This window comes from Grammomys surdaster, unplaced genomic scaffold, assembly GCF_004785775.1.
Source record: "Grammomys surdaster isolate TR1022 unplaced genomic scaffold, NIH_TR_1.0 751, whole genome shotgun sequence".
Taxonomy (NCBI): Eukaryota; Metazoa; Chordata; class Mammalia; order Rodentia; family Muridae; genus Grammomys; species Grammomys surdaster.
The window spans coordinates 1,360,784-1,375,445 of record NW_021605170.1 but is presented as its reverse complement, the minus strand read 5'-3'; the positions used below and the strand labels follow the sequence as shown (position 1 = coordinate 1,375,445).

The window sequence follows — 14,662 nt, the reverse complement described above, 5'->3', positions numbered from 1 at the left end:
GTTAGGTGTGCACTGCAGCAAGCACATCAATCTCTGCTAATCAGCGAGGCTGCTTGGTATCAAGCAGATCCCATCAGCTCCTGTGCGTGCTCAGCCTTCCTGAGTACTGCACGGTTATGCTCCTCCCTCCCTAAGAACGCCTGCCAGAGGCCCAGGGCCCAGCGCTACTCAACACACACTGTATCTCTTCTGGTTTTACCATAAGTCCCTTTATGAATCAGAGTTTAACTCCAAAAGTTCTACTGCCTAGACTTCTACCCTTGAATGAATTATTGATCCTTCTTATAAGAGAACGGTTAACGAGAAAGGAACAAAGAGTACTTTTCTCTGAGAACTGTGAAGAACGACCTGCGGCACCTGGCAGGACAGCGGCCACCGCCATCAGGGATGGGTAGACAAGTGAGAAGGACTTCAGTGATGATGGTACAGGATGAAAAGATCTATACATCTGTGTTTGAAAAACCAAACCAAGCCGGACAATGGTGGCACACGCCTTTAATCCCAGCACTTGGGAGGCAGAGGCAGGCGGATTTCTGAGTTCGAGAGTTCGAGGCTAGCCTGGTCTACAGAGTGAGTTCCAGGACAGCCAGGGCTACACAGAGAAACCCTGTTTCGAAAAACCAAAAAAGAAAAAAAGAAAAACCAAACCAAGCCAAATCAAAACTCATGACTACACACTGCAAGTCTGTACATATCATTTATGTAAATTTTACTTCACAGAAAAACTGCTGACAGAGATTTAACTCTGCCTAATGATATATATGCTAAAATGTTTGGGAGAAAATATGCTGATGTCTACAGGTAACTTTGAAATGCGCCAAAAATAGAGCAAAACTGGGTAGAAGGGGAGCTGGATACCCAGGAGCGGGTTGGGCAGGTGCTGGCAACGGAGGGCTGCTGTAGAGTTCTTCTACCTTTGCAGGACATTTTAATTTTTTCACAATAAAGTATCAAAAAATAATCATCTTGTATAGTCGGAATGAGTCACAGCAATCGAGTATTTCTGGGTGAGGAGACGTGAGGGGTCAAGCCACTGAGTCTACGGAACCTGCTGAAGGCACTGCTGCTCTTCACGGACTCCTCAGCCTACGCTGAAGGCACTGCTGCTCCTCACGGACTCCTCAGCCTACGCTGAAGGCACTGCTGCTCCTCACGGACTCCTCAGCCTACGCTGAAGGCACTGCTGCTCCTCACGGACTCCTCAGCCTAAGCGGTGACTTGTCTGAGTATAAAAGATTGCTTTGGTACTTTTACGTGGAATGTAATTATTTTCATTCTTCCTATTGCTTTTTTTTTTTTAAGGCCATTTTAACAACATGATCCATGTGGTTATAGGTAATAAGAGAGCGGTTATTAGAACAGAGGAGGTGGAAAGGGGCTTGGTCAATGTGATTTTACTGTAGGACAAATTTCCATCAGACAGCTTCCTATTTATTGAATACTTCTAATGAAGTGCTATTAATAATATCCAACTTCCTACATACCATTCAAAAGTACAATTAACAGACTCAGTTTTAGGGCTAAACATGCTGCCGTTTGTCATGTCTGATGAAGTGATATCAGATCATTTTATTTTGTATAGTTCAAGTCCAGAACCATACACAAGCAGAGAAAGATGAGTAAAATGTTTATGTGTTTGTGGAGCTCCAGGAGGTTAATTAACACAAAACCTGCAACTTGCCTACCAACAGGGCTTAGTAAGACTTGCTACAAAAGAGCAGCAGCACACAGGACAGATGAAATGTGAAAAGCAAGGGGTGCCTGGGAACTGGGCACATGTCAGACCAGGTGCTCAATAAAGATAATGAATGTGGCTTTAGGATAATACTCAAGAAAAGCTCAGACACTACTTCCCATTCTGAATATACTCACAGGTTCTTTTCCAAGTCATTCACTTACTTGATTGTCATCTTCATTATCTTTGATAACCAAATACCTCAATAAATTTAATGAAGCCATAATCCTGTTAATTAAAAAAATTATTTGTTATTTGCAGTATAAATTTATGTAATCAACAACTGCAATATGTTATAAAGCAAGTTGAAACCTTGGAAATACCATTGTTTACACATTTGCCATTAGAAACTGTTCACGCCCATCTGTGGACTGGCAACAGCTTATCACTGTTCTGATGTAAGTTCACAAATACAGGGTGAGCACTTTTTCCTTGTCCTCAAGTCCACCACGTCTTCTTCCCAGGTTTCAAGATTTTTTTTATAAATACAAGCACTTCTTCACATCTATTCTAATACACTAAAAGTAAAAGTATACATTCTATATGGCCTGAAAAACAAAGCCCACATTCCAAAGTCCTTTATGAACTGTTTTTGTGAGATCCTTAGTCACAAATGTGTGGTTTCAAGTCCCTGTGTAATGCTGAGAACCTCACTGTGCTTGAAAGAAGAGGTTTTGTTTCTGTGTAAGTCACTGAGTAACTTAAATAGGAAACTTTACATACTTTTATGAACTAATTACAGATCATAAAAATCACAGGAAACTGTATTTCTTAGTTTAAGCAGTTGACTATTAGAACTGAGTGGTGGTCACCTCACCTGTCTGAGTTCTGCAGTAAATCTGTCTCAGCGCCCTCAGGGAGAGACAGGACCAGGTCTAACAGAGAGATCAGCTGTGCTCCTGCAAACCATTTGTTATGTGTTTTCTGAAAAGCAAAAGAAAGTTTATGTGACAGTATGATAAATCGTATATACTACAATTACCCAACAGTACAAAGACTATTAGACTTTTACCAAACATTTTAACTTTCTTTTCCATGTGTCTATTCCCTTTCCAGACACGTGTGAAAGTCCTGCCAGTGTGAGAACACTGGTGATCTTTTTCTATATGGGGTTATGCATATTCAAATACAGATGCAACTCAAATTTTTATTTCTGACATATGTAACACAATAAAAGCCATATTATTAGTCTAGATAAAGAATGCAGTTTAAGTTTATAGTTAACAGCGGTGTGGGGGTCATGTTTATTTTTTAAATAGACAATTATACTTTTAATATTATAGACATAAAAATACTGTGAGTAAACCATACTGATAAATGCCACATGTGAACAAATAAATTGGTAAATGACCATTACCTTGTCTGTGCTCTTACCTTAAATGATAAATCAATCTGATTTTTGATATTTTGAATTACAAAGGCTTCCACACCTGAGTGATTACTTGTATTTAGTAAGCACCTTGAAAACATAATTATAACACAAATGATTAAACAATTCAATTGGGCTTTATATAACTTTTAGGAATATAAAGATCACAGCAAAGACAATTATCAATGTGGCCAGACAATTATAAGGTCATCTTAACAGGGTTTGCTTTTACTAACTGGTAAATTTTATGTACAACTGGGTCTTTTTAAGAACTTTTTTTTTCAGTGTGTGCATGTGTGTTCAATAGAGGCCAGAGAGCAGTGGGTGTCCTGTTCTATCAGTCTCCTTATTGTTTTGAGATGGTCTCTCACTGAACCCGACCTAGGCTGGCACAGTGAGCCCCCAAAATCCTCGTTTCCTGTCCCTCTAGCCAGGGCTACAAGTGTATGTAATTGTGCCCAGTTCTTCACGTTGATTCTAGAGATCTGAACACAGGTCCCATGCTTGTGAAGGTGTTCCTACTCACTGAGCTGTCTCCTTAACTCGCCAACAAAACATTTCTATTAAACCAAATTCAAATCTTTTTTATGTTCCCTGTGAAGAAGACTAATGCTGGCTTACTTGCTTAATGAAACCTGATAACTGTTAATAGCTTAGCTTTTCAGTGTCCCCTAAAGGCTGAAATCCTGGTTCTTAGCTCATGGTAGCACCTTAGAAAATGGGGCATCATGGCCTCCCTAACCCTATCCCTAACCCTGAGCTAGGTCACTTGAGACATGTGCTTGAAGAAGGTATTGGGATATTAACCCTTTCCCTGACCCATGCCTGTGTTCCTGGCCTGCATGAACTGAGGCAGCCTTTCTGCTACCTTCACACTACCATGATGTTCTGCAACAGAACCAACTGCACAGACCTAAGCCATGAGTCAAAAGCCACCAAGAAAGAAAACAGGGATCTCTTGGTAGAGTACAAGTAGAACAAAATAAGAAACTTGGTATAAAATCTAAGGGCTAAGACTGCGTAAGCTAGGTCTGACTCTGGTATAAGACCTAAGGGCTAAGACTGTATAAGCTGGGTCTGACTCTATTTTCTTCAGAACTGAGGAAAAAGATAGCCTCAAGGATGCTAGTACTGGCCACACTCAAAGATGACAGTTCAGCATTTCACTATTGCTTAAGTCAGGTCATCACTCATTCTTAGTATCTACAGCAGAGTAAAACAGGCTAAGAACTGTAGGCTAAATTTAGCATGTAGTTATGTTGGTGTTATTAGAACACAACTATCTCCTAATATTAGGACAGTAGAGTTTCCACACAAACTCTGTATACAGCCTTATAAAGTCTTTATTTATTATTAAGCTAAAGTTTTCTAGTCTTTAACTTGTTGCTTAGAAATTCTACTACAAGGAAATAAGAGTAACGTGAAATGACAAACCTGTCAGGTTACAGCTGTCCTCTGTGGTGCCTCAGTGTCATTATAAATACTGGAGATTACTGGATTCTGCAAGGCTCTGGCAGCTCTAGCAGGAGCATTATCAACCTCAGTCACTCCTTCCAGACTGTGTAAGTTTACAGTGTTTCAACCAAACTAAAATTTACACACTGATACATAATATTTGAAAAGCTGATTCTTTGGTTTACAGACACTGAACAGTACTGTACTGTTCAGTGTCTGTAAACCAAAAAGGCATTTGCTGTACCTTTAAATGATTACCTAGCATTAACAGGTTTTGATCAGCCACAAACCTAGTAATTAGCCATGGGCTATGTTTTGAAATGTGTCCTAAAAGCTCATGTGTTAAAGACTGGGTGCAGCTGACAGACTTCTTGAAGTGATTGATTAAATCCTGAGGGTTCAAACGGACCAATAATATGACCCCTTGATTGAGTCATATTATAATGGCATCCTTGAGAGATGGCAACGAGGCAGTAGAGTTTAGTGCAGCAAGTAGGTCTCAGGGGCATGCCTCAGAGGGTGTGTCTCGTCCTTGACCCTTCCCTCGAGGTGAACAGCTCTGTCCCACTGCCTTCTCCAAGCTCACAGTACAGGAGCCGGCAGGCCATAGACTGCACCTCTGAAACACCAAGCCCAAATAAACTTCCTCCATCAGTTGTTTTCTCAACTATTTTATCAGAGCAATGAAAAGTGCCTTGCTTATCAGCTTGGTACATACCTAAATAATGTATATTTGCCTTGCGAATCCAACTTGTCAATATACAGCTGAAGCATAGCTAAACCTTTTTTCCTCTGAAAAGAAATAATTCTTTTACATAAAACATTGAAAAGTAAATTATTTATTAAAATTTCTTGCTGTAACTCATGATTTAGCCCCAAATCATACATACCAATGTCTCAATGGGGCAAAGTGTCATAACTTTGACTAAGCCCTAGAAATAAAGAAAAAAACATTTTAAATCCAGATGTAAATAGATTCTGTCTGCAAAGTTCAATTACCACAAGGTGCTACCGAAAGGGGTTGAGTGACCTAAGGAGACCTGCTCTTCTGCCTGTCACTAGTACAGGGCAAAGTGACTACAGTTAGCTTTATACACAGCACAAAATGAGATGTGAATAAGTGTGATTGTAAAGTGAACGGGAATTTTCAATTATTTGTAGAAGAGCAAGAAAACTCAAATATGCATAAATAGAATGCATTAATTAAATATAATCAAGCTTAATGTAGCAGCAAAAGCCTCACCTTTCTACTTAAATATTAAACTTGACAGCTAAGGCCTGCATAGTGAACAAAGAGCTTCAGGCCTTTAACAGCGTGAGTGGATACACCTGAGAGCGTTAGTTAGTCAGAGGTCAAGTGGCTTTGCTCCTAAGGGCCCTCCATAGTGCCATCAACCTGGATGATAGAAAATAGCTATTTAAATATATATTAATCCTAGGAGTTGGGGAAATTAATCAAAATAGAATTTAAACTTCAGTTCCATTGTCTCACTAACTACATAGCAGGTAGTCTGGTTTTGTCATGGCAGCACAGAAAGCAGACCATTTCCATCTGCACAAACATTGAGTTGCAGGTTCAGTTGGAAGTCACAGTAGCACTTACAGAGGTGGAGAAGAGAAGGAAAGAAGTTGCAGCACACATTACCTTAGCGGAGTTCAGAACAGACAAGAAGCTGTTGCAATATTTGACTACATATTCTGCTTACCTGAGGCACAGCAAGAAAACTCTTGATTTCTAAATACTGATAACAGAGGCTGTTGTCTTCTAATCTCAATAAGCTAGTCTCCAGAAGTTCCTGCAGATGAGCATACATGAATATACATGTACATACATGCACATAAGGTGCAGCTGATAGTTATATTTGTTATTTTTATAATTTATAATGCTAGCAAACAGGCTGGTGAGATGGCTTAACAGAGAAAGGGGCTTACCCCAAGCCTGATGACCTGAGATCCCAGAACCCACAGAATTGAGAAAACTGGTTCTGCAGGTTGTTCTCTGACCTCTACAAGTGTATACATGTGTGCATACACACACACCCCCATAGACACATACACACACACACACAAATGTACAATGATAGCAAACAAACCTTACCAATCCTTTGGAGTAAATAGACTGTTCTGTTCTGAAAGAAAACATTAAAAGTTATCACTATCGTTTCATAAAAAATTGAAATATAAGGTCTTGTAAAGCTATATCATTATCTGGACTGACTGGTGCACACCTGTAACACTAGTACTTGAAAGGCTCAAGCAAGAGGATTTAGCATTAGACACTAACTAGAGCTCATCCCAAGACTTTTTCAAAATTAATTAATTAAATGATATGAACCCTGATCCTCCTCTACCCCCACTCTCCTCCCAGTGACTGTTGGATGTTACAACTTAATCCTGAGATTTCATCTAAATGATCTTACCTTTGCAGAAACACTTCAATATGCTCCATGTTCAACTGCAAAAGGTATGATGGGCTAAAAATAGGAAATAATTTTAAAAAGATGTTTGGAAACAGCAATTTCCTCTCCTCAACCACTGAGCAAACCCAGGGCCTCCTCATACATGCTCTTCCCACTGATCTCAATTACAACCCAACATATCTCATGCATATACACACTATGGGAATTGTGTTCTCCTCAAAAAACATGTGTTGGAGTCATAGCCTCCTGAACTTAGAATATTGGACTTAAGGACTTTATAAAGTTAAAATAAAGTGAGGTCTTTGGGAGTCAACCCTAATCCAGTACCTCATGCCTATTAAATAGGAAATTCTGGGGCTGGAGAGATGGCTCAGTGGTTAGGAGCCCATACTGCAGAGAACTTCAGTTCCCAGCACAGATGTCAGGTAGCCCACAACTATGTGTAATACTGCCCCATGGAATCAAATGCTCACTTCAGATTTCTGCAGGCACACAAATAAACGTAACTAAATAAATCTTTTAAAAAGCAGGGCAAGTGGGCTGTGCTATTAGATGGGCGTAAGAACTGGTGAGGCTGAGTGAGCTCAAACCCCAGGGAATCTCAGAGGTTTGAGAAAGGCAGGAGTGAAGCCGCTCCCTGCCTGTCTCTGTATCTGCTCTGGAGCACGTAACAGTGACACCCCGATGAGGTATCTAGATAGCCTTAGCCTTCAGCCAATGACCTTCCCTTCCTGGATATAATCACGCCCTTCCTCCAAGAGGTATATAATTCTAGTTCACCTGAATAAAGTGTATATGCGTTCACATTCTCCCTCCAATAAAGCAATATAATCAAGCAAGGATTGTCTCAGAGAGCTGCTTCACTGAAGATGTAGAAGGCCTTTGCCTAAAAGAGCCACACCCAAGACTTCAGAAGGAGGCTTTTCTCTTCTCCTACCCCTCCGGTACTTGCTCCCAAATGGACCAGATCTTGCTCATCTCAGACCCTGCTTTCCCCTTCTAGCCTGGAGTGTACACACCCTGAGGGGAAATGTGGATCTCAGATGGACCCAAGCTCCTGACTTCCAGGCGGTACACTGGAGGTGTCTGGGTACCCAAAGAGAAGACCTGGAACTACAGCATTTATCTCTGACCCCCCCCCCTTTCCCATTCTGGTGGCATCTGATGCCCCAAGGAGAAACACAGGTTGTGATCTCTCCTTTCCAGACTTTGCCCAGTATTGACTATGCCCAGCCTTCTCCAAGCTGGTATGCCTGTGGCACCAAAGTACCTCAGGCAGAGGCAGAACACAGTACCACAAAGGATTATGTAAGAGTATACAGGCAAAGACGATCAAAAATCCAAATGCCAGAGAAGCATGAAGATTCATTCTTCTTCTTAGCTGTGCTGCCTAGTTTTTACTGTCAACTTGACACAACTTAGACTCATCCAGGAAAAGGGAATTTCAAGTGAAGAGTTACCTTGGTCAGACTGACCTGTGTCTATGGCTGTGAAGCCCACTGTGGGTAGCACCATTACCTAGGTACATGAGTCTGTGCTGTTAAAGAGATAGTGAGCAAGCCTGATTGTAAGCAGGGTTCCTGCTTCAAGCTCCTTCCTCGAGTACCTGTCCTGACTTCCTTCAAACATGGCTTGTGATGGGAAATGTAATCCAAATAAACCCTTTCTTCTTCAAATTGTTTTTGTTCATGGAATTTATCGTAACAACAGAAAGTAAACTGTAACAGCAGCCCTCACAAGCAAGCAACCTTCTGATAACTTAATCACGTATTTCCTACCTCTAAAACTAGGGTAATGTGGGCGGCGGGGCATGGACCCTCAGGCAGCCACCGGTCCTGGGCCGGGCGAGCCGAGTGCACGGGAGGCCCCCAGCGTGGAGGCTGGCTTTGCCACAGCTGACCTCTCTGGTCGGGAGACGGAGACTGCGCTGGCCTAGGATCGACTAGCTTCTAGGTGGTACTTGATGCCCATGGACCCAGACGGCCCCATCTCACTGGGAGGAACAGCTCGAGACCGTGGAAAGCATCTAGTCCAGTGGAGCTCAGAGCATCCCTGCTGACATTCCTACCCATGCTGAGGGCCCAGGTTCTGAGGAAGAAGACTTTGCAGTGGAGAAGGAGGCTGACGGGGACCTGTATGCCTGGGAGCCGGCAGAGGTTCCACCCTCCCTGCCCATGGAACAGGCTGCCGAGCTTTTTAATGAGGACTGGGACTTGGAGCTGAAAGCGGATCAAGGGAATCCTTACGATGCTGACGACATCCAGGGGAGCATTTCCCAGGAGATTAAGCCTTGGGTGTGCTGTGCACCACAAGGAGATATGATATATGACCCCAGTTGGCACCACCCGCCTCCACTGATACCACATTACTCGAAGATGGTCTTCGAAACAGGACAGTTTGACGATACTGAAGACTAAAAGTGTCACTTTCTGCAGTGGGGGAGTTTTTGTGTCCTCCAGATCACAAGTTGTTTCCTGTGTTTTAAGTGAGATATTCTTTCCAAGGCATCATTCCCAGCGACTCCTCAGTGTGGGCTACAGACAGGCATTAACTGGGGCTTGTTGTTGTTGTTGTTAATGGACTCTGGAGTGTGTTGGAATTTTTGTCTGTGTTAAAGTTGTGTTCTTTATAAATAAAGTTAGGGAAAACAAAAAACAAAACAAAAAAAAAACTAGGGTAATATGTTTCTGCACTTTAACAGTTTTATCTGGTATGGCAGACCTACTGATTTTAAAAGCAATGTATTCAGTTTTTATCATTTCAAGTAGTATGCTGGTTCTAGGCCTTCCACATACAGCCTGTATCAGAAATGTATGAGTCTTCTATTTAAGTTTCTTTGGGGCTTTTATCATATAGGAATACTGAATTTTGTCAAAGATTTCCTGCATCTAACAATCACATGAAACAACCACATGGTATTTGTCCTTGAGTCAATATATGTATGCTCTGTGTTAGGTTTACTGATGCATGCTGAACCACTTTTTATATCTGAACTGAGACCATACTGCTTGTGCTATATGATTTTATTATACTGAAGAATTTGCCTTAGAAGCATTTTGTTGAGTATTTCTACAGCTAAGCTAAGCAAGGAGATTGGGTTGTTTTCTTTTGTTGCTTATTGTTGTCTTTTGGGGGTTTTAATAGTGTATCATTTGTGTGCATGCCTGCACATGGGCACTGGATATGATGGCGCTTATGGAGAAGCCAAAGGACTTTTGGGAGACACTTGTCTTCCACTTGGAGGCCTGGGAGCCATTCTGAGTTGGTCAGGCCTTCCTGACAAGTGCTTTACCAACTCGGCCATCTTTATGCTCATCTCTTGCTTGTCTGGGGGTTTTTGTTTGGGTTTGTTTTGTTTTGTTTTAATTATAATTTTGATATTTAGCTCAGACTTCCTAGAATTCACTTTGCAGCCTAGGCTGCTTATAATTCATCTTCCTCATGCCTCAGCCACCCAAATTCCCGAATTCTGAGATTATAAGTATGTACCACCACACCCAGCCAGTTATTTCTATTGTATTCTTACCTGGCTTGGGTACCATATTATCTTAGAAGGATGAAGTTAGAAGCATTCCTTCCCTTTGTACTTAGGGGGAGCTTAAGGATGATAAGTGTTAGTTGTTTAAGCATCTGGTAGAATTCAGGAGTGGGTCTGTACAGTCCTGGGCTTTTCTCTGTTGGGAGATGTTTCATTACTGATGTTTATGTTCTTAGTATCATCTCAGTTCAATTGTGATAGGTCATAGATGTCTAGAAATGTACTGACTACTAGCTTTTCCAATTTACTAGAAGTTAAGTTTTCAAAGTAATTCATAGTAATTCTCTGGATTTTAGTGGTTACATTACCACTTTGTATCTAACAAAATTCCATCATCTTCTCATTGTTAGCTTGGATAAATGTCAACTTATTTGACTTATAAAAGAACTGACTCAGGTCCGAGGGGAGCGAGTTGAATGGTTCTCTGGTCGCGCCTTGGAAACACGTAGCCCTTGTAGCATGGCTGACCAACTGACTGAAGAGCAGATTGCAGAGTTCAAAGAAGCTTTCTCACTATTTGACAAGGACAGGGATGGGACAATAACAACAAAGGAGCTGGGGACAGTGATGAGGGCTCTGGGGCAGAATCCCACAGAGGCAGAGCTGCAGGACTTGAAGTAGATGCGGATGGTAATGGCACAGTTGACTTCCCTGAATTTCTGACAATGATGGCAAGAAAAATGAAAGACATAGACAGTGAAGAAGAAATTAGAGAAGCATTCCGTGTGTTTGATAAGGATGGCAATGGCTATATTAGTGCAGCAGAGCTTCGTCACGTGATGACAAACCTCGGAGAGAAGTTAACAGATGAAGAGGCTGATGAAATGATCAGGGAAGCAGACACTGATGGGGACGGTCAGGTAAACTACCTGAGCTTGCACAAATGATGACAGCAGCGAAGTGAAGACACTGTACAGAATGTGTTAAATTTCTTGTACAAAATTGTTTATTTGCCTTTTCTTTGTTTGCAACTTATCTGTAAAAGGTTTCCCCCTACTGTAAAAAAATATGCATGTTTATTAATTAGGACTTCATTCCTCCATGTCTTCTTCCCTTATCTTACTGTCATTGTCCTTAAACCTGATTTTAGAAACTTGATCAAGTACCATGTTGCACGTGGCTTACTCTGGATCTACCTAAGCCCTTCTGCACATCTAAACTTAGATGGAGTTGGTCAAATGAGGGAACATCTGGGTTAGGCCTTTTTAAAGTAGCTTTTAGGAACTGTCAGCATGTTGTTGTTGAAGTGTGGAGTTGTAACTCTGCGTGGACTGTGGACAGTCAACAATATGTACTTAAAAGTTGCACTACTGCAAAACGGGTGTTTTATCCAGGTACTTGGACACTATTTTTGGTACTGCTGGTACTGTACCAGAAACATTTTCTTTTGGTGTTACTTGCTTTTTAAACTTTGTTTAGCCACTTAAAGAAAATCTGCTTATGGCCCAACTTGCCTCAAATCCATTCCAAGTTGTATATTTGTTTTCCAATTAAAAAAAATTACAATTTACCTCCCCCCAAAAAAAGAACTGACTCTGTTTCTTTGACCTTTTGTATTGCTCTTTTAGACACCATGTCATTTTTTTCCACACTGATCTTTTAAAAAAAAAAAAAAATTATTTATTATGTATACAGCATACAGCTTTCTGCCTGCATATGCGCCTGCAGGCCAGAAGAGGGCACCAGATCTCATTATAGATGGCTGTGAACCACCATGTGGTTGTTGGGAATTGAACTCAGGACCTATTGAAAGAGCAGACAGTGCTCTTAACCCTCTGAGCCATCTCTATAGCCCTCTACACTGATCTTTTCTTCCTTCTATTTAATTTTTTTGGGCTAGTTCTGTTTTGCTAAGACCTTCAAATACATCGAGTTATTTACCTGAGATTCCCTACACACATTAAAAAAGATTTATGTGTATGTATGTACACATGTGTGTGGGTACCCAATGAGACCAGAAGAGGTCATAAGATCCCCAGAAGCTGGACTTAAAAGCAGTTGAGAGTGACCTTACATAGGTGCCGGGATCATAACCATTGGTTCTCTGAAAGAGCTGCCAGCACTTTTGACACTAAGCTAGCTTTCTAGCCCCATATTATTTTTAATTTAGGCCCTCATAGCTACAAATTCCCTCTCAGAACTGCCTTTGTTATATTCTGAAGTTTACAGCAGGAGATTTCTTTTTTAGTTGAGTCTAAAGAAATTTTAAAATACCCCAATTTCCTCAATGACACACTGATTGGCCAAAAGTGGGTTATGTTATCAATCTCCAGGTGTTTGCCTATTTTCTATAGTTTATTCTGCTATTGATTTCTAATTTTATCACATTTTGACCTGATAAGACATTCTTTTTAAAAATTTTGTTTAGACATATGTAATGGCTTAGAATGGGAGGAATTCTTTTCAGAGAAAGTTTCACAGCTGATAAGAATGTTGTATATTCTGAAGGTGTTGAGTGAAATACTCTGTAGACATCTGTTAAGAAGCTTTGATCTTATGATGTAGTGTCACTAAGTTCCTCTCCTAGTTATTTTCTCTGAGTGACTGATCTACTGTTGAGACTGGAGGCTGAAATCTATCCCATGTTGAATCTGGACTTATCTTTGCTTACAGTACTTCCCATACTTCAGGTCTATGTAGGATTCTTCTCCCCATGCCCCATTTGTCTGTCTATATTTCTTTGAGACAGGGTATCACAGGGTAGCTCTGTGTATGTAGCCCTGGCTAGGCTAGAACTCACTGTGGCTGGCCTTGAAGCCTTGAACTCAAAGCCTCCACATGCTGAGTGGGTTTCTTAAAGATAAAAGATAGTTTGGGACTGAAAAGATGACTCAGCTGTTAAGAGAATATACTGCTTTTGTAGAGGACCTGAGTTGAGTTCTCAGGACCCAAACTGGATGGCACACAAGCACCTCTAGGGGGATCTAATAACGCTAGCCTCACTGGGCATCTGCACTCACATGAACATACACACACATATATGCAATTTAAAATGTTTTAAAATGATAGAAGCTAGTTGGGTATCATTTTAACCCCACCAGCTGATCTGATAATCCCATTAGACAGTTACAAGAGTTCACATTGAGGGTTATCAGTGAGAGAACATGGCTAATTCCTGTTGTTTTCCTGATTAACTTCTTAACTTATTCACCTTGTTTTGGAGGTTTGGTAACTCTCATTGGTCATCTGTTTTTCCTGTAACTTACTCTTACCAATGCTGCTGTGGTTCATCTTCTTCTCTGTGTGCAGGATTGCTGATGTACCTTCTTTAGTGTGGGCTCAACAGCCTTGTGCTGATCTTGGAAGGCCTGTTTTTCTACCTAAGTCTTGCTGGATATGGCAATAGTTTTGGAAGCTATTTATTTTCAGCTAGAAATGTATCATTACATAATCTTGTCTGTTCCCTTTTGCTGGGAGTTTGATGAATTTCTGATGAGTCTGCCTTTGAAGTAGCTTGATACTCCATCCTTAGAGCTTTCTATATTTTTTTTCCTGTACATTTGACATTTTAGCTAAATTTTCATATGGATAGTTTCTTGAATGCCCATTCTAAGTGCCTCCTTGCTTGGATGTACCTTTCTTCTATAGACTTTAGAAATCCTCTAAAAACCAGGTTTAAATTGTCTGGCATTCCAATCACTTCATTATGTTTGGAACTGTCTACTGAAGAGAGGTAAGTTCTGTGGGTCTTCATAATAAGCCAGATTTCTCCCAAGTCTCAGTTCCCACTAGTACATGAAGTGTTAGAACATGGTCCAGGAATGGAGTTGTGGGAAAATCTGAGTTCTTGTGAGAATACCCAAAGAAAACAAGACAAGAGTTGTGACCTCAGTTTCTCCAAACATGGAATTGTTCTTGGAATGTATTTTCATGTTCCTCCCAAGAGGACGGGATGGGAGTGAGTTTACTTCAGATTACTCATTACTGCTTGCTGGTGTTATTAAACGGTTCTTTCTCTGCCACATGTGACTCGTCCTTATGATTGTGTACAGCTTAAACTAACGCCAACTTTACCCATGTGACCTTTACCCATGTGTCTGGAGCTGACTGAAGTTGGCCTTTGTGTGAGACTTTAGTCACCTTGTTAATTAGCTCCATTCTCCCAGGTCCTCGAGAGCCATGGCAATGGGGGGTAGGCCACAGTA

At 41.0% G+C, this 14,662-nt stretch overlaps 1 protein-coding gene and 2 pseudogenes across 2 annotated transcripts in view; 2 read left to right on the top strand and 1 right to left on the bottom strand.

Annotated features, from left to right (window-relative positions):
• Glmn (glomulin, FKBP associated protein) overlaps nucleotides 1-14,662 on the bottom strand; it is a 39,817-nt gene that overhangs the window by 6,743 nt on the left and 18,412 nt on the right. For both annotated transcript variants that reach the window (XM_028782341.1, XM_028782342.1), the window contains exons 9-16: nucleotides 6,980-7,033; nucleotides 6,658-6,688; nucleotides 6,266-6,355; nucleotides 5,450-5,491; nucleotides 5,278-5,351; nucleotides 3,110-3,194; nucleotides 2,553-2,659; nucleotides 1,900-1,963 (exon numbers count right to left, since the gene is read on the bottom strand). In XM_028782341.1, coding sequence (XP_028638174.1) covers nucleotides 1,900-1,963; nucleotides 2,553-2,659; nucleotides 3,110-3,194; nucleotides 5,278-5,351; nucleotides 5,450-5,491; nucleotides 6,266-6,355; nucleotides 6,658-6,688; nucleotides 6,980-7,033 — 547 coding nt within the window. The remainder of the gene's footprint in view (nucleotides 1-1,899; nucleotides 1,964-2,552; nucleotides 2,660-3,109; nucleotides 3,195-5,277; nucleotides 5,352-5,449; nucleotides 5,492-6,265; nucleotides 6,356-6,657; nucleotides 6,689-6,979; nucleotides 7,034-14,662) is intronic.
• Nucleotides 8,790-9,396, top strand: LOC114633727 (annotated as a pseudogene).
• On the top strand, nucleotides 10,977-11,421 carry LOC114633762 (annotated as a pseudogene).